Source organism: Rhineura floridana, chromosome 3, assembly GCF_030035675.1.
Source record: "Rhineura floridana isolate rRhiFlo1 chromosome 3, rRhiFlo1.hap2, whole genome shotgun sequence".
In the NCBI taxonomy this organism is placed as follows: Eukaryota; Metazoa; Chordata; class Lepidosauria; order Squamata; family Rhineuridae; genus Rhineura; species Rhineura floridana.
This window is the reverse complement of record NC_084482.1, coordinates 207,103,484-207,118,266: the sequence shown is the minus strand read 5'-3', so window position 1 is coordinate 207,118,266 and position 14,783 is coordinate 207,103,484. Positions and strand designations below refer to the sequence as shown.

Sequence of the window (14,783 nt, the reverse complement as noted above, 5' to 3'; positions counted from 1 at the left end):
CAAACTTTATGCTGGTTCTTAAAGAGGATTACCACGATATGAACTGGGGGGCGGGGAACTAATACACATGTATTTTCAAATAAGGCATTTGATTCCTGTGGTTTTTAAAAACTTCAACTGGGACTCAGCCTACCCTCCTCCTGGATGCAGGTAGGGCTGGGAATATTCCCTGCCTGAAAACCTGGAGAGCTGCTGCCAATCGGTGCAGATAATATGGAGCTGGATGGACTAGTGGTCTGACTCAGTATAAGGCAGCTTCCTATGTTCCTATCTGGAGGGCCAAAGGTTCCCCACACCTGATATAGCCAAATGGCACCATCCCTGCACTACAGGGAGGCATCAGGAAGCTTGGGGGAATGCTAAGGTTTGCAGAACCACAAAACATATTTAGGGGGCTCTTACGAGGAAAGAGGGGAAACCCCAAAAATCACAATGACAACTGAGTATGCTCAATAACCACTGCATGTTGACTGCTGGAGGTGGGGAAAGAAAATAAGGGAGGTGAGGATTGGAATGGAGTATCTTGGAAAAGGGCGTGGCTGGTGGCTGGCTGGAACAAGAGCCTTCCACACTGCAGTATTTTCTTACAGGTCCCACTTGTTTTTCCCATGTGGATACTTTTGCACCAATTTAGAAGTGTGCTTTCACTGAAGCCCTTTCCATATGTCTATATATATACAGTTTTATTATTATTTTCTACACGCAAAATAATAAAATACAATGGAATGATTCACAGCAACCCACTAAAACATAATTAAAACCACCAATGAACGACAAAAAAAGTTTAGCAGAGAGTTCCAGCTAGAACAAAACAGCCAATGGAAAGATTCTGCTTCTTCCAGCTACCTTCCTAACTGTAGAAACCAGGGGATTCTCAAAGTTAGCATCTGTTTACCCACGAATATGCATGTGATGCAGCTCTAGTCCATGAGATCTTACATGCCACAATAAATGTATTTCTAAGATGCCACCAGACTGTTTGTAGGATTTGCTGAAAAAACTAAGACGGCCACACCTGTATCAAGCATATGGGCAGGTTCATGGGGGAGTTTCCCCTCGGTGTGGATTCTCTGGTGTAAAGTCAGGTTGGTGCTCTGGCTGAAGCTTTTTCCGCACTCTGAGCAAGTATATGGTTTCTCCCCAGTGTGGATTCTCTTATGCCTAATAAGGCTCGATTGATCGCGGAAGCTCTTGCTACAGTCAGAGCATGTATATGGCCTCTCCCCTGTGTGCATCCTTTGATGTGCACTAAGGCTCCCCCTGTGACTGAAGCTCTTTCCACATTCCAAGCATTTATAGGGTTTCTCCCCTGTGTGGACTCTCTGATGTTGAATAAGACTTGGTTTGTCAGAGAAGCTCTTGCTACAGTCCAAGCATCTGTGTGGCTTCTCCCCTTTGTGAAGCTTCTGATGTCTAAGGAAGTTTGTGCTCTTGTTGAAGCTCTTTCCGCACTCTAAGCATTGGTATGGCTTTTCCCCAGTGTGGATTATTTGGTGTGAAGCAAGGTGAGCGCTCTGAACGAAGCTTTTCCCACATTCTAAGCACTGATACGGTTTCTCCCCTGTGTGGATTATTTGGTGTGAGGTGAGGTGTGCGCTACGACCGAAGCATTTCCCACACTCCAAGCATTTATACAGCTTCTCCCCTTTTTGGATTCTCGGATGCTTAAGACGGCTGGATTGATCACAAAAGCTCTCGCTCGAATCTGAGCATTTATATTGCCCATCACCTGTGGGGATATCTTGATGCGATCTGAGAGCTGTGCTGTGACTCAAGTTCTCTCCACAGTCCAGGTATATATAAGAGCTCTCCCCTTTTTTGAGTGCTTCAGATTCAGTAAGGTATCTGCTCTCAATGAAGTTCTTTCCAAATGTTAAGATCTTATTTGGTTTCTCTTCTGTGTGGATTCCCCAATGATCACTGGGGCATGCATTCCCTCTTTTTTCTGTTTCGTTTTCCCGCTGGGCTGAGATTTCTCCACCTTGATAAGGCATAGACTTAACCCTCCTCTCCTCCACGTGATTTCTTTCCAGGCTCGCTGATCTACCTTGACTCCAAAAATTATCTTTCAACTCTTCATACTCGATTCTTCCTAAGAAATTCCCACATGGTTCCCCTTCATTCTCTTTTTTCCACACATCACCTGTTGGCATTAAGAGATAAACCCAATAAAGGCCCCAAGAGGGAAAAAACAAAGCCGTCGATCAGTCTCCTAAAGCAGGGCTGGGGAACATGTGGACCTCTCACATGTTGCAGTTCTCCAACAATGCTCTCCCCTCTAAGGTTTGTCTGGCGCAAACTCTTATTGTGTTTCAGCACCAACTTAAAACATACTTACAGTAGGGCCCCGCTTTACGGCGCTTCGCTTTACAGATTCGCTAATACAGCGGTCTCAGTTAGACACAATTAGACCAAAGCCCCACTCATACGGCGCTTGTTCCGCTTTTATGGCGGTTTTCGGGCATCGCGCGCCATTCTATTCAATGAGTTCCGCTTTACAGCAGTTTTCACTTTACAGCGGGGGTCCGGAACGTAACCCGCCGTATGAGTGGGGCCCTACTGTATTTGCTCAGGTATTGGGGGGTTATAAACATAAGAAGAGCCTGGCTGCTGGACCAGCCTATCTAGTCCAGCATCCTGTTCTCACAGTGGTCCGTGAGGGGCTTTGGGGAAGCCTCCAACCAGGACCTGAGTGCAGCAGTGCTCTCCCCACCTGTGACCCCCTTCTGACTAGAATTTATGTTATTTAACACAATGTACTGTATATACCTACCACTGACATGAGGCCCCCAGGAGCTTGCCTGGATGGGAATGCGGCCCTCAGACTGAAAAAAGACCCCTCCACTCCTGCCTTTGATGATCAAAGGTTCTGGAAATTCTGAGAGAGAACAGCCCCACAACTGTCAGGAGGGAGGGAACCAAGGCTGGAGTCAGGCTAGGAAGGAGATTTAGAACAATGGTTCCCAATTCCCCCCCCAGAGACCACTTGAAAATGGCTTAATTATTTTTCTGCCCATTGTAGCAATTGTAACGCGCTGTGCTCGGTGCTGTAGGATTTTTAATTGTATTCTTATTGCTTCATCTTATAGTGTATTTATTTATTTATATGTATCATATATTGATATATAATAAATAATAAATTTAACAGTATTACAATTTGCAGTCCATAGAATTCAAGTTGTAATACAATAAAACCCAGAAGCAATAAAAATACAATTAAAGACATAATTGTAGAAGAAGAAAGATAAGAAGCAATAAAAATACAATTAAAAATCATTGTGAACATTTAATGTGGACATGCCGTGGATGAAGCTCGCGGGCCACTGGTCATCCACAGACCGCAGTCTGGGAACTCCTGCTTTAGAACATCCTAGACCTCACACACACAAACAAAGGGCACATGATTCTCCCTTACCTAATAGGCCGGCGTCCCTGTTATCTTCCTGCTTGGTCTCCACACACAGAGGGTTTTGCTCGATATCGGACACAGCCTGGGCTGCTTCAGGGGAACTTGCCTTCGCCTCTTCAAATGTGACCTGCCACAGGAGAGGGGAACCGTTTCAGAGAGCAAAACGGAAGGGTCTCATCCTCAGGACGGGCTCTAGGTTTCTGGGGGTCCTTGGACACAGGCTATCTGTGGGTGCCTTGCCCCCATGCTTTCCTCCTCAAACCACACTCCTCCTCCCTCTTGGCCTCACCCCTTTAAAGTACAACCAATCTTGACCAACATGGAAACAAAAAAACAATACGGCTTTCTGAGCTTTTGACATGATCAGGCACCAGTTCTTCATCAGTGAATGGGCACACCACTCCCACACATCTAAAATGAACCTTTGGGTCTCTCTGCTATAATCTCATTTCACATTTCTTTTTCTGGAGATATAAACGTGACATGTTTGTGCAGGCCAAGTATGTAAATAAACAATATTTGATATTACAGCAGCATCCATGAGCTGGATCGGCTGAGGCCCCCTCTTAGGTGTTGGGCCCTTGGCCAGTGCCCCACCTGGTCTGCTGCTAGAGCCTGGTTGAAAAGAAAAATTCATATTGCAAAGGCCTGCCGTAGCAATACAGTTTTCCAAAGACTGGGCTGGCTGTTCTACACCTTCTATTCCCTGTTCTACACTTTGTACTGAGCAGCCCCTTTGCCACTTATGGGGAGAGGGGAACAAAGGAGGGCTGACTTCTTTGTTTTAAAAATGCATTTAAACATACGTATGTGCACCTCTAAAAAATAAATAAATCAGTACCTAAGTAACTAAGCTTCATGTGTTTAACTTATCAAATCACTGCCAGTTGCTTGGAATCACAAGTGGGAGGAGTAGTGCTGTTACCCTCTTGTCCTGCTTGTGGGCTTCTCATTGGCCATTGTGAGAAAAGGATTTGATTGGCCATTGTGAGAAAAGGATGCTGGACTAGATGGGCCTTTGGCCTGATCCAGCCGCAGGGCTCTTCTTATTTTCTTATGACATAGTATAACAAAATCTACCATACATTTCTTTACTCGAAAATACTACTGCTAAACAATAATAATTCAAAACCGTTAAAAACTGAGAATAGTCTGAACATCTGACAACTATACTGAATAATTTATAAATGAAATGAATTGCAAGGATTAACATCAAACCTAATTTTCATGAAATTAATAAATAAAATTCTAGTTCTCATAGAAATTATCTTCCCCTTCCCCTTCACATACCACCTCATCAGAAGATCTGTTCCGTATGATACAGGAACTGGGCCTTTAGCGTGGTGGCACTTAACCTTTGAACCTCTCTCCTGCTACATACTAGACAGGTGCCATCTCTATTCTCACTCGCTATTCTCACCTTGTAGTGGTGAGTGGGCTTGAGAGTGAACCCTGTGAGCAATGCCATCGGGAGTCATGTACTCCCAGCAGGGTCACCCATGGCAGTAAGGTCAAGGGAGAGGAACCAGACAAAGAATGATCCAAGAATGTCCTCAACGGCAGAACAGGTGGAGGATAGCAATGTGTATGTTACAATGGCTGTGAAGGCAGATGAAGCCTGCAGCAGATAAAAGACTTCCAATTATACACAACTTATACAACAACTTCATAAGCAAATTGGAAAGATCTGGATGAGGGAGGAGATCCCAGAAGACTTTAGGGATGCTGTAATTATCCCTCTTTTTAAGAAGGGTGATAGAACAGATGGTGGGAACTATCGAGGCATCTCTCTTCTTGCTACCACAGGTAAAATCCTTGCAAGGATCCTCGCAAATCACCTCTTACCTATCTCAGAAGATATCCTCCCTGAATTCCAAAATGGTTTATGCCTTTCCAGGGGGACAGTGGACATGATTTTCACTGCACAATAGCTTCAAGAAAAATGCCGGGAGCAAAACCGACCTTTATATGTGTCGTTTATTGATCTGACTAAGGCCTTTGATACTGTGAATCGGACTGCTCTCTGGACCACCCTTCTGAAAATTGGATGCCCCGATAAATTTTTGAATATTTTGCGACTCCTTCATGACAACATGACGATGACAATTTTGGATAACAATGGCTTTCAGAGCGATCCATTCAGAGTCGGATCAGGCATAGTCTGCATACAAAAATTTATAAAAAACCTACAGATAAAAATACTTATTTAAAATATGACAGTTCACACCCAAAGGTATTAAGAGATAATTTACCCCATGGACAGTTTCTTAGAATAAAACGGAACTGCACTACAGAGGAAGATTTTTTATTGCAATCTTCATCCTTAAAAAAACAGCTATGGAATAGAGCACCTGGTTGGCCACTGTGAGAACAGGATGCTGGACTAGATGGGCCACTGGCCTGATCCAGCAGGCTCTTCTTATGTTCTTATGTTCTTAGAGGATATCCATCCCCTATTATTGAGAATAATTTTAAAAAAGCAGTTAATAAGAAATAAGAAACGGGAGGAACTCTTCATAAAATCATCACAAAAAGAATCTAGCCGAGTAAATTGCATATTAACATTTGATCATATCACTAACAAATTAGAAAATAGTATAAGAAAACATTGGCATATAGTGGAACATCTTAAGGGCTGTCAAGAACCTCCAAGGATCTCTTATAAAAGAACGAGGAATCTTAAGGGCATTTTAGTTCATAGTGATTTAAAAGATGTCACTCAACAAAGACCGAGTTTACTCCCAAGTACATCTTCTCCCCAGGGTCATCATCCCTGTGGCCACTGCATTTTTTGTAAAAACACCAACAGAATGACAGTTTTTATTAATCCTGCTAATCAGAAAAAATATCATTTGAGGCACTTTTCCACTTGTAATACAAGTAGAGTTATCTATATTATACAATGTGGATGTAAAAAACTGTACATAGGACAAACTTCAAGAATGGTGAAAATAAGAATAGGAGAACATTGGAGTAATTTAAGGAATAATAGAAGAGGGGCGCCTCTTGTAGATCATCATAATCAGTGCCCTCACTCTATAACAGAATACAAGTTTTGGGTTTTGGAAAAAGTGTTTGGAAGAAGCATAGATAACTTAGTGCGAAGAGAGTTATACTGGATTTTGGAACTAGATACTATGATTCCTAATGGGTTAAATGAGGAATTCAACTTGTTACCTCTACTTTAATTCAGAACGAACATAATGAACTCAAGTCAGGTATGGTGAAGCAATTATCAAACAGGTTCAACTCATTACAAGTTACAGAGTTTTATATTTCTTTGAGTTTGAGTTTTGGTTTGCTTTACAACAATAAAGAATAGACTAGTTTGTCTTAATACTTCACAGAAGAATTTAATTTTGTAAGTATATTTTGAGAATATTGAAACAACATTGATTGTATTATTATTTTATAATTGTTCTACATTCAGATATGCATTTAAGTTGTTTAATTTTCTTGTAATATATAATGAAATCAATATTTGGCTGCAAGATTTCTGTGGCTGGGTCCTCCCAGAAATGTAAATGAGTGTGTCTAAGTTTTAAGTTGTTGTAAAAATAATGAAAGCAATATTTGATTATTATATTTTTGTAAGTGTAACTGTGTTTTTCTAAAAATGAATGTGTATGTTTAAGTTGTTAGTAAGTTTTTTCATTGTTTTGTATTTTAGCCCCTGATGAAGGCTTGACTGCACAGGCTGAAACGCGTTGGGCTTTGATTTATTTTTACAGAAAATTATTTTTATATGCAAGAAATTATTGGTGCCATTGTGCACAGAATAAAAGCCACATTTTTCCAGCATTCTGGTCTTTGACCTCCTTTTTGTACCTTCGGATCAGGCATACACCCGGGATGCGTCATTGCTCCAACCTTAGTTGTTATTTTCATTGCTATGGTTCTACACCTGACTGAGGGGAAACTTCCAAATGGTGTGGAAATCATACATCGAACAGATGGAAAACTTTTAATCTCAGTAGGCTGAAAGCAAAAAGTAAGGTGATTACAAACTCTGTCACAGAACTTCAGTATGCTGATGATAATGTAGTCTCTGCACATTCAGAGAAAGATCTTCAAACTATCCTAAATGTCTCTGCAGAAACATATGGAAAGCTTGGGCTCTTGCTGAATATAAAAAAAACCAAAGTGCTTCATCAGCAGGTGTGAACTAGTCCCTCTGTAGCACCATCAATCCAGCTTAATGGTGTGACGCTGGAGAATGTTGATCACTTTTCTTATCTCGGCAGGCATTTCTCTGTAAAAGCTGTCATTGATGCTGAAATTCAACCTCATCTGAGCTCTGCGAGTGCTGCATTCTCCTGAATGAAGCGTAGTGTTTGAGGATTGGGATATTCACAGGGAGACCAAAATGCTTATTTATAAAGCCATTGCACTACTGACCTTATTGTACACCTGTGAAACAAGGACCATTTATAAATGCTACTCCCAACTTCTTAAAAGATTCCACCAACGCTGCCTCTGGAAAATTCTGCAAATTACTTGGGAAGATAGACGGACTAATGTTAGTGTTTTGGAAGAAGCAAAGACCACCAGTGTTGAAACAACGATCCTTCAACATCAACTTCACTGGACCGTCCATGTTGTTCAAATGCCTGATTACCATCTTCCAAAGCAGCTACTTGACTCCCAACTTAAGGATGGAAAACAGAATATCAGTGGACAGCAAAAGAGGTTTAAAGATGTTCTTAAAGATAATCTAAACAAATGTAACATGAGCATCAAGAACTGGGAAGCCTTGGCCCATGAGCGTCCCAATTGGAGGTTGGCTATTATCAAAGGTGCTATGGACTTTGAAGAGACACGAGTACAGGGCGAAAGGGACAAACGAACTAAGCGGAAGGCACGTCAAGCAAATCCTCATCGCGACCGACTTCCATTTGGAAACCAATGTCCTCACTGTGGGAGGCTGTGTGGATCCAGAATTGGCCTCCACAGTCACTTACGGATTCACCGCTAAAGACCTTATCTTGGAAGACAACCTTACTCTGTCACAAGTGATCCCCAATGAATGAATTCTGCTTTTGGCACCTACTGAGGACCTTTTCATTTCAACTAGCCTTTTATTTGGAGATTTTTATTCCAGTCTATATCTGTATTGGATCTGAAATTGTTTTTATATAAGGAATTGTTTCTAATTGTATCTAAGGAATTGTTTTTTAACTGTTTTTATTGTTGACGTTTTTACTGTGAAATGGCTCCAAGATATTTTATGGGGAACGATTCATAAATGGAATTCATGAAAACAGATTCATAAACACCACTTAGAAATGCTAATGATTACCTGGCATATAAATTTCTTAAAGAATAAATAGAATAAAATAAAATTTAATAGTCGCAATAAGGATTTTGACAGATTGCGACGTACATTCCATATAGGTTCTTGATGATCTGGCCAAATCTTAGAGGGTTTTGTTAAGCAAGTGTTTCTGAGTTCAGGACTATACGTTTTGTAAAATTTCATTCTGAAATGAGCTTATGGGAAGCAGAAGAATGGCATGGGAGGTATTTTCCATTTAACATGGCGGAATGTGAAAAATCCATGCTGGCTATCATATACGGCCACTCTCGTGGCTGTATAATTTATAGACATATCCCAGCAATATGATTAAAGGACACTTAGGAACAACAGCCCCCTCCCCAGCTTGAGATCCCCAGCAACTGGCATTCAGAGGAATTTACTGCCTCCAACAGTGGCTTGTGGCCACTGACAGCTTTTATCTTCCATGAATTTGTCTGATCCCCTTTTAAAACCATCTCAGCCTAAGAACATAAGAAGAGCCTGGCTGCTGTATCAGGCCAAAGGCCCACGTAGTCTAACATCCTGTTTTCACAGTGGCCAAACCAATGCCTCTGTGGAAAGCTCCCAAGCAGGACCCGAGCACGACAGCCCTCTGCCCTCCTGCCATTTCCTGTAACGGGCATTCAGAAACATACTGCCTCCAACAGTGGAGGTAGAGCATAGGTGTCCTGGCTAGTAGCTACTGGTAGCCTTTTTCTCCATGAATCTTCTTTTAAAGCCATTGAACTTGGTGGCCATTGCTGCCTCAGGTGGGAGCAAATTCCATCATTTAACTCTGCGTTGTGTGAAGAAGTACTTTCTTTGGTCTGTCCTGAATCCTGTAACTTTCAGCTTCGTTGGATGTCTACAAGAATCTTAACCCCACTTACGTGGGAGTAAGGCCTGCAAAATCCAATAGAAATAAGAGCATACAAAGAGCCTGGCTGCTGGCCCAGGCCAGTGGCCCATCTAGTCCAGCATCCTGTTCTCACAGTGGCCAACCAGATGCCTCAATGGGTAGTCCACAAGCAGGACCGGAGCGCAACAGCAACTCTCCCCACTTGTGATTCCTAGCAACTGGCATTCAGGGGCATTTATTCAAACACCATCAAGGCCAGCTCCTTCCCTTCTAAACCCCTGCGTCATCCCAATTGCCTGTAATTCTCACAGGAAATGCCCTTACCTGCTTTGCCTGTCTTTTGGCCTCTTGCTGCCTCAGCAGGAAGTCCTCAGCCAAGGCCACCGCCTGGGAGCAATTTTCCGGGCCGCACTCCCTGACCCAGCAGTGGATCTCTGGTGGCAGGACGGTCAGAAACTGCTCCAGGATCAGCAGATCCAGGATCTCCTCCTTAGCACAGCTCTCGACTTTCAGCCACTGTCGGCAGAGTTCCCGGAGTCGGCTGTGAGCCCCCCTCGGCCCTTCGGCCTCCTGGTAGCAGAAGCGCCTGAAGCGCTGACGCTGCTCCTCCTGCCTCATGACATCCGCTCGCAAGATGGCTGCCTTTACTTTCCCATAATCCTCTCTGTCTCCTGCCTCCAGTCTACCAAAGGCCTGCTCGGCCTCGCCACTCAAAGCTGGCAAGAGTCGGGCTGCCCACTCTTCCTTTGGCCACCGACAAGCTTTAGCCACTTGCTCAAAGGAAGCCAGGAAAGCCTTACTGTTGTCCCACGCCTCCTGCGGCAAGCTAGAGGATGCCCGATCTGAGTGAGGGACTTCCACTGTCTTCAGGAACTCTTGCCACTGGGCTTCCCACTGCTGAAGTGAACCCTCATCCGGTTCCTGCTTAATCTCCTCTGCAGGTGTCCTTTGCAGGTATTCCCCGATAGTCCCAGTCTGGAGGACATGAGGGTCTTTTCTTGTCCCCTCGGACGCCTTCCCCAGCACACGGCTGGTCAAGTCTTGCTCCTCCATTTTCATCCTTGGCTGACCTCACAAAAATGGCGTCACACTCAGGAAAATTCTAGAACGGATGGTAAGTTCTAAACAGTCATGCCAAGGTTCTCCCTGAAGAAAAGAAGAGGCAGAAACAGGAAAGAGTGAATGACCCCTAGTCTCATGACCCAGAATCATGATTTCAGGGGTAGGGAGCCTTTTTCCGCCCACACTTCCCTTCTAGACAACCTTCTCAGGGCCACACAGCAGTGGTGGGCGGGGCCAGAGGGAAAAGTGGGTGGAACAAGGACTGTGAATGTGTACAGCACGCTAGTTTCTACACACACTCACGCACCCCTCTCTTCTCCTCCAGCCAGGCAAGTAAAAGGTGTTCCAGTCAGGCAGAAACACTCAAGGTGTGAAGGAGGCCCAGTGAGGGGGTGTGACCTGGGGACAGTTCCAAGGGCCACACTGAGAGCCCTGGAGGGCTGCATTTGGCCCCCTGGCCAGACATTCCCCGCTCCTGAACTATGCGTTTCTAGAAACAATAGAAACCCCCCATGCAAAGCATATGTAAAATATGTAATGTAAATTAGAAACAGGGTTACACAGAGCATTTCTTGCTCTCCATTTTAATTTTTGAGTAGAAACCATATTTGCATTTAATTCTCTCTCCATCCCCGGTGCTTGGTGCTGTACTACACAGGCCTGTGGCCCTCCAGATGTTGTTGGACTCCAATCCGCATCAACGCCGACCAACTGGACTGTGCTTGCTGGGGCTGATGGGAGCTGGAGTCCAACATCATCTGGAATATCGCATCAGGTTCTGCCATCCCTGTCTTGGAAGACGCTGGCAGGGGCCACATTCACCCCATACATTTATTCCACTTTAAACAGCCACAGCTTCCCCCAAAGAATCCTGGGAATTGTAGTTTGTGAAGGGTGCTGAAAGGAGAGACTCCTTATTCCCTTCACAGAGCTTCAATTCCTGGAGTCCTCTAGTAAGAGGGACTAACTGATAAACCACTTTGGGAATTGTAGCTCTGTGAGGGAATAGGTCATCTCCTAACAACTCTCAGCACCCTTCACAGACTACACTTCCCAGGATTCTTTGGGGGAAAGCCATGACTGTTTAAAGTGGAATAATAGTGGAATAAATTTATAATGTGAATGTAGCCAAGATCCTCCCCTCCCTCCTCAACCGCTGGGACCGTAGATTAAGGAACTTCACTTTCTCCCACTATTTGCCTCAATAAGAACATAAGAACATAAGAAGAGCCTGCTGGATCAGGCCAGTGGCCCATCTAGTCCAGCATCCTGTTCTCACAGTGGCCAACCAGGTGCCTGGGGGAAGCCCGCAAGCAGGACCTGAGTGCAAGAACACTCTCCCCTCCTGAGGCTTCCGGCAACTGGTTTTCAGAAGCATGCTGCCTCTGACTAGGGTGGCAGAGCACAGCCATCATGGCTAGTAGCCATTGATAGCCCTGTCCTCCATGAATTTGTCTAATCTTCTTTTAAAGCCATCCAAGCTGGTGGCCATTACTGCATCTTGTGGGAGCAAATTCCATAGTTTAACTATGCGCTGAGTAAAGAAGTGCTTCCTTTTGTCTGTCCTGAATCTTCCAACATTCAGCTTCTTTGAATGTCCACGAGTTCTAGTATTATGAGAGAGAACTTTTCTCTATCCACTTTCTCAATGCCATGCATAATTTTATACACTTCTATCATGTCTCCTCTGACCCGCCTTTTCTCTAAACTAAAAAGCCCCAAATGCTGCAACCTTTCCTCGTAAGGGAGTCGCTCCATCCCCTTGATCGTTCTGGTTGCCCTCTTCTGAACCTTTTCCAACTCTATAATATCCTTTTTGAGATGAGGCGACCAGAACTGTACACAGTATTCCAAATGCGGCCGCACCATAGATTTATACAACGGCATTATGATATCGGCTCTTGCCGTTTCTCTCTCTCATGAACATTTACTTAGAAGTAAACCCTACTGTGCAATAGGGAATATTCAGTCATACCCAGAATAGACCCATTGAAATGAATAGATTTAAATTACTGACTTCTAGAGGAAGGGCTGTAACACAGGCTGAATACAAACCATAAAGCACATTCCCCTCCTATATATATATAAAATAGAATCCTGCGAACTGTAGTTTACACCTTACAAGGCTACAATTTCCAGCACCCTTAACAAACTACTCGGCGGTAGAGTATCTGCTTTGCACGCAAAAGGGTTCAATTCCCAGCATCTCCAGGTACGGCGGGGAACATCCCCCGTCTGAATCCCTCGAGAGCTGCTGTCAGACAGTGTGGCCAATAATGAGCTTTGCTGTTGTTGTTATGTGCCTTCAAGTCAATTACAACTTATGGTGACCCTATGAATCAGCGACCTCCAAGAGCATCTGTCATGAACCACCCTGTTCAGATCTTGTAAGTTCAGGTCTGTGGCTTTCTTTATAGAATCGATCGTTTGGCTTTCCTCTTTTTCTACTCCCTTCTGTTTTTCCCAGCATTATTGTCTTTTCAAGTGAATCTTCTCATGATGTGTCCAAAGTATGATAACCTCAGTTTCATCATTTTGGCTTCTAGTGATAGTTCTGGTTTAATTTGTTCTAACACCCAATTACTTGTCTTTTTCACAGTCTATGGTATGCGCAAAGCTCTCCTCCAACACCACATTTCAAATGAGTTGATTTTTCTCTTACCCGCTTTTTTCACTGTCCAACTTTCACATCCATACATAGAAATCGGGAATACCATGGTCAGAATGATCCTGACTTTAGTGTTCAGTGATATACCTTTGCATTTGAGGCCTTTTCTAGTTCTCTCATAGCTGCCCTACCCAGTCCTAGCCGCCTTCTGATTTCTTGACTATTGTCTCCATTTTGGTTAAGGACTGTGCCGAGGTATTGATAATCCTTGACAAGTTCAGTGTCCTCATTGTCAACTTTAAAGTTACATAAATCTCCTGTTGTCATTACTTTAATCTTCTTGACATTCAGCTGTAGTCCTGCTTTTGTGCTTTCCTCTTTAACTTTCATCAGCATTTGTTTCAAATCATTACTGGTTTCTGCTAGTAGTATGGAATCGTCTGCATATCTTAAATTATTGATATTTCTCCCTCCAATTTTCACACCTTCATCTTAGTCCAATCCCGCTTTCTGTATATGTTCTGCATATAGATTAAACAAACAGGGTGAGCAGCCCTGGCTCCTGCTGGGAGGAAAGGCGGGATATCAATCAAATAATAAAATAAATAAAATACACCCCGTCTCACACCCTTTCCGATGGGGAACCAATCGGTTTCTCCATATTCTGTCTTTACAGTAGCCTCTTGTCCAGAATATAGGTTGTGCATCGGGACAATCAGATGCTGTGGCACCCCCATTTCTTTTAAAGCATTCCATAGTTTTTCATGATCTACACAATCAAAAGCTGTTTGGGGAATAATGAGCTAAATGGAGCAAAAACCGGACTCAGTATAAGGCAGCGTCATATTAGCTCTGTAGTAGAGCATCAGCTTTGCATGCAGAAGCTTCAGTCCCCGATGGCATCGCCAGGCAGGCCTGGGAGAGGCTCCCTGCCTGAAACCCTGGAGAGCTGCTGCCGGCCAGTGTGGACAACGCTGAGCTAGATGTACCATTGTTCTGAAGTCAGGATAAGGCAGCTTCCTATGTCCTCCTTCCCGATTCTCCTCTTTCAGGCAAGTCAACCATTCCCCTTGGATCAGTGCTTACACCCCCACCCCCGTTCAACTCACCCAGATCTCTCCAAGTTCTTCCTCGATACAGATCACAGAACCGCTGCTTGGAAAAACCCCTTGCCCAGCTCTCACCACCCCCGTCTCTTCCCCAATTCTTTATATTGGGGGTGGGGGTGGAAACATGCCTGCATGTTCAAAAGGCAACTTCCGGGGGAGGAGCCAGAGCAGGAAGCGGCCTATGCCACACAGGGCTTTGCGTGTCTGACTTTCTTTAGCTCCGAATCGTCGGGGTCGTCTGTAGGGAATCCCCCTCCTTTGAGGTTTGACATTGCCTATCGGTGGAGGTTCTTCCCAGGCCCGTAGCCGGGGGGGACGAGGCGACCCCCCTTACAATTTTCCTCCCCTTCAATTTCCCCCCCACAAAAATAAATAATTAAATTTATTATAGAAAAAAATGCCCCCTACTTCTTTTGGTTCTCCCCCCAAACTTAGGCTGG

At 44.0% G+C, this 14,783-nt stretch overlaps 1 protein-coding gene across 1 annotated transcript in view; it reads right to left on the bottom strand.

Annotated features, from left to right (window-relative positions):
• The window catches only part of LOC133378898 (uncharacterized), a 32,436-nt gene extending 17,972 nt beyond the window's left edge, over positions 1-14,464 (bottom strand). Inside the window, exons 1-4 of the mRNA XM_061613513.1 lie at positions 14,344-14,464; positions 9,889-10,710; positions 3,416-3,536; positions 962-2,143 (exon numbers count right to left, since the gene is read on the bottom strand). Coding sequence (XP_061469497.1) covers positions 962-2,143; positions 3,416-3,536; positions 9,889-10,623 — 2,038 coding nt within the window. The 5' untranslated portion in view covers positions 10,624-10,710; positions 14,344-14,464. The remainder of the gene's footprint in view (positions 1-961; positions 2,144-3,415; positions 3,537-9,888; positions 10,711-14,343) is intronic.
• Positions 14,465-14,783: the final 319 nt, after the last annotated feature.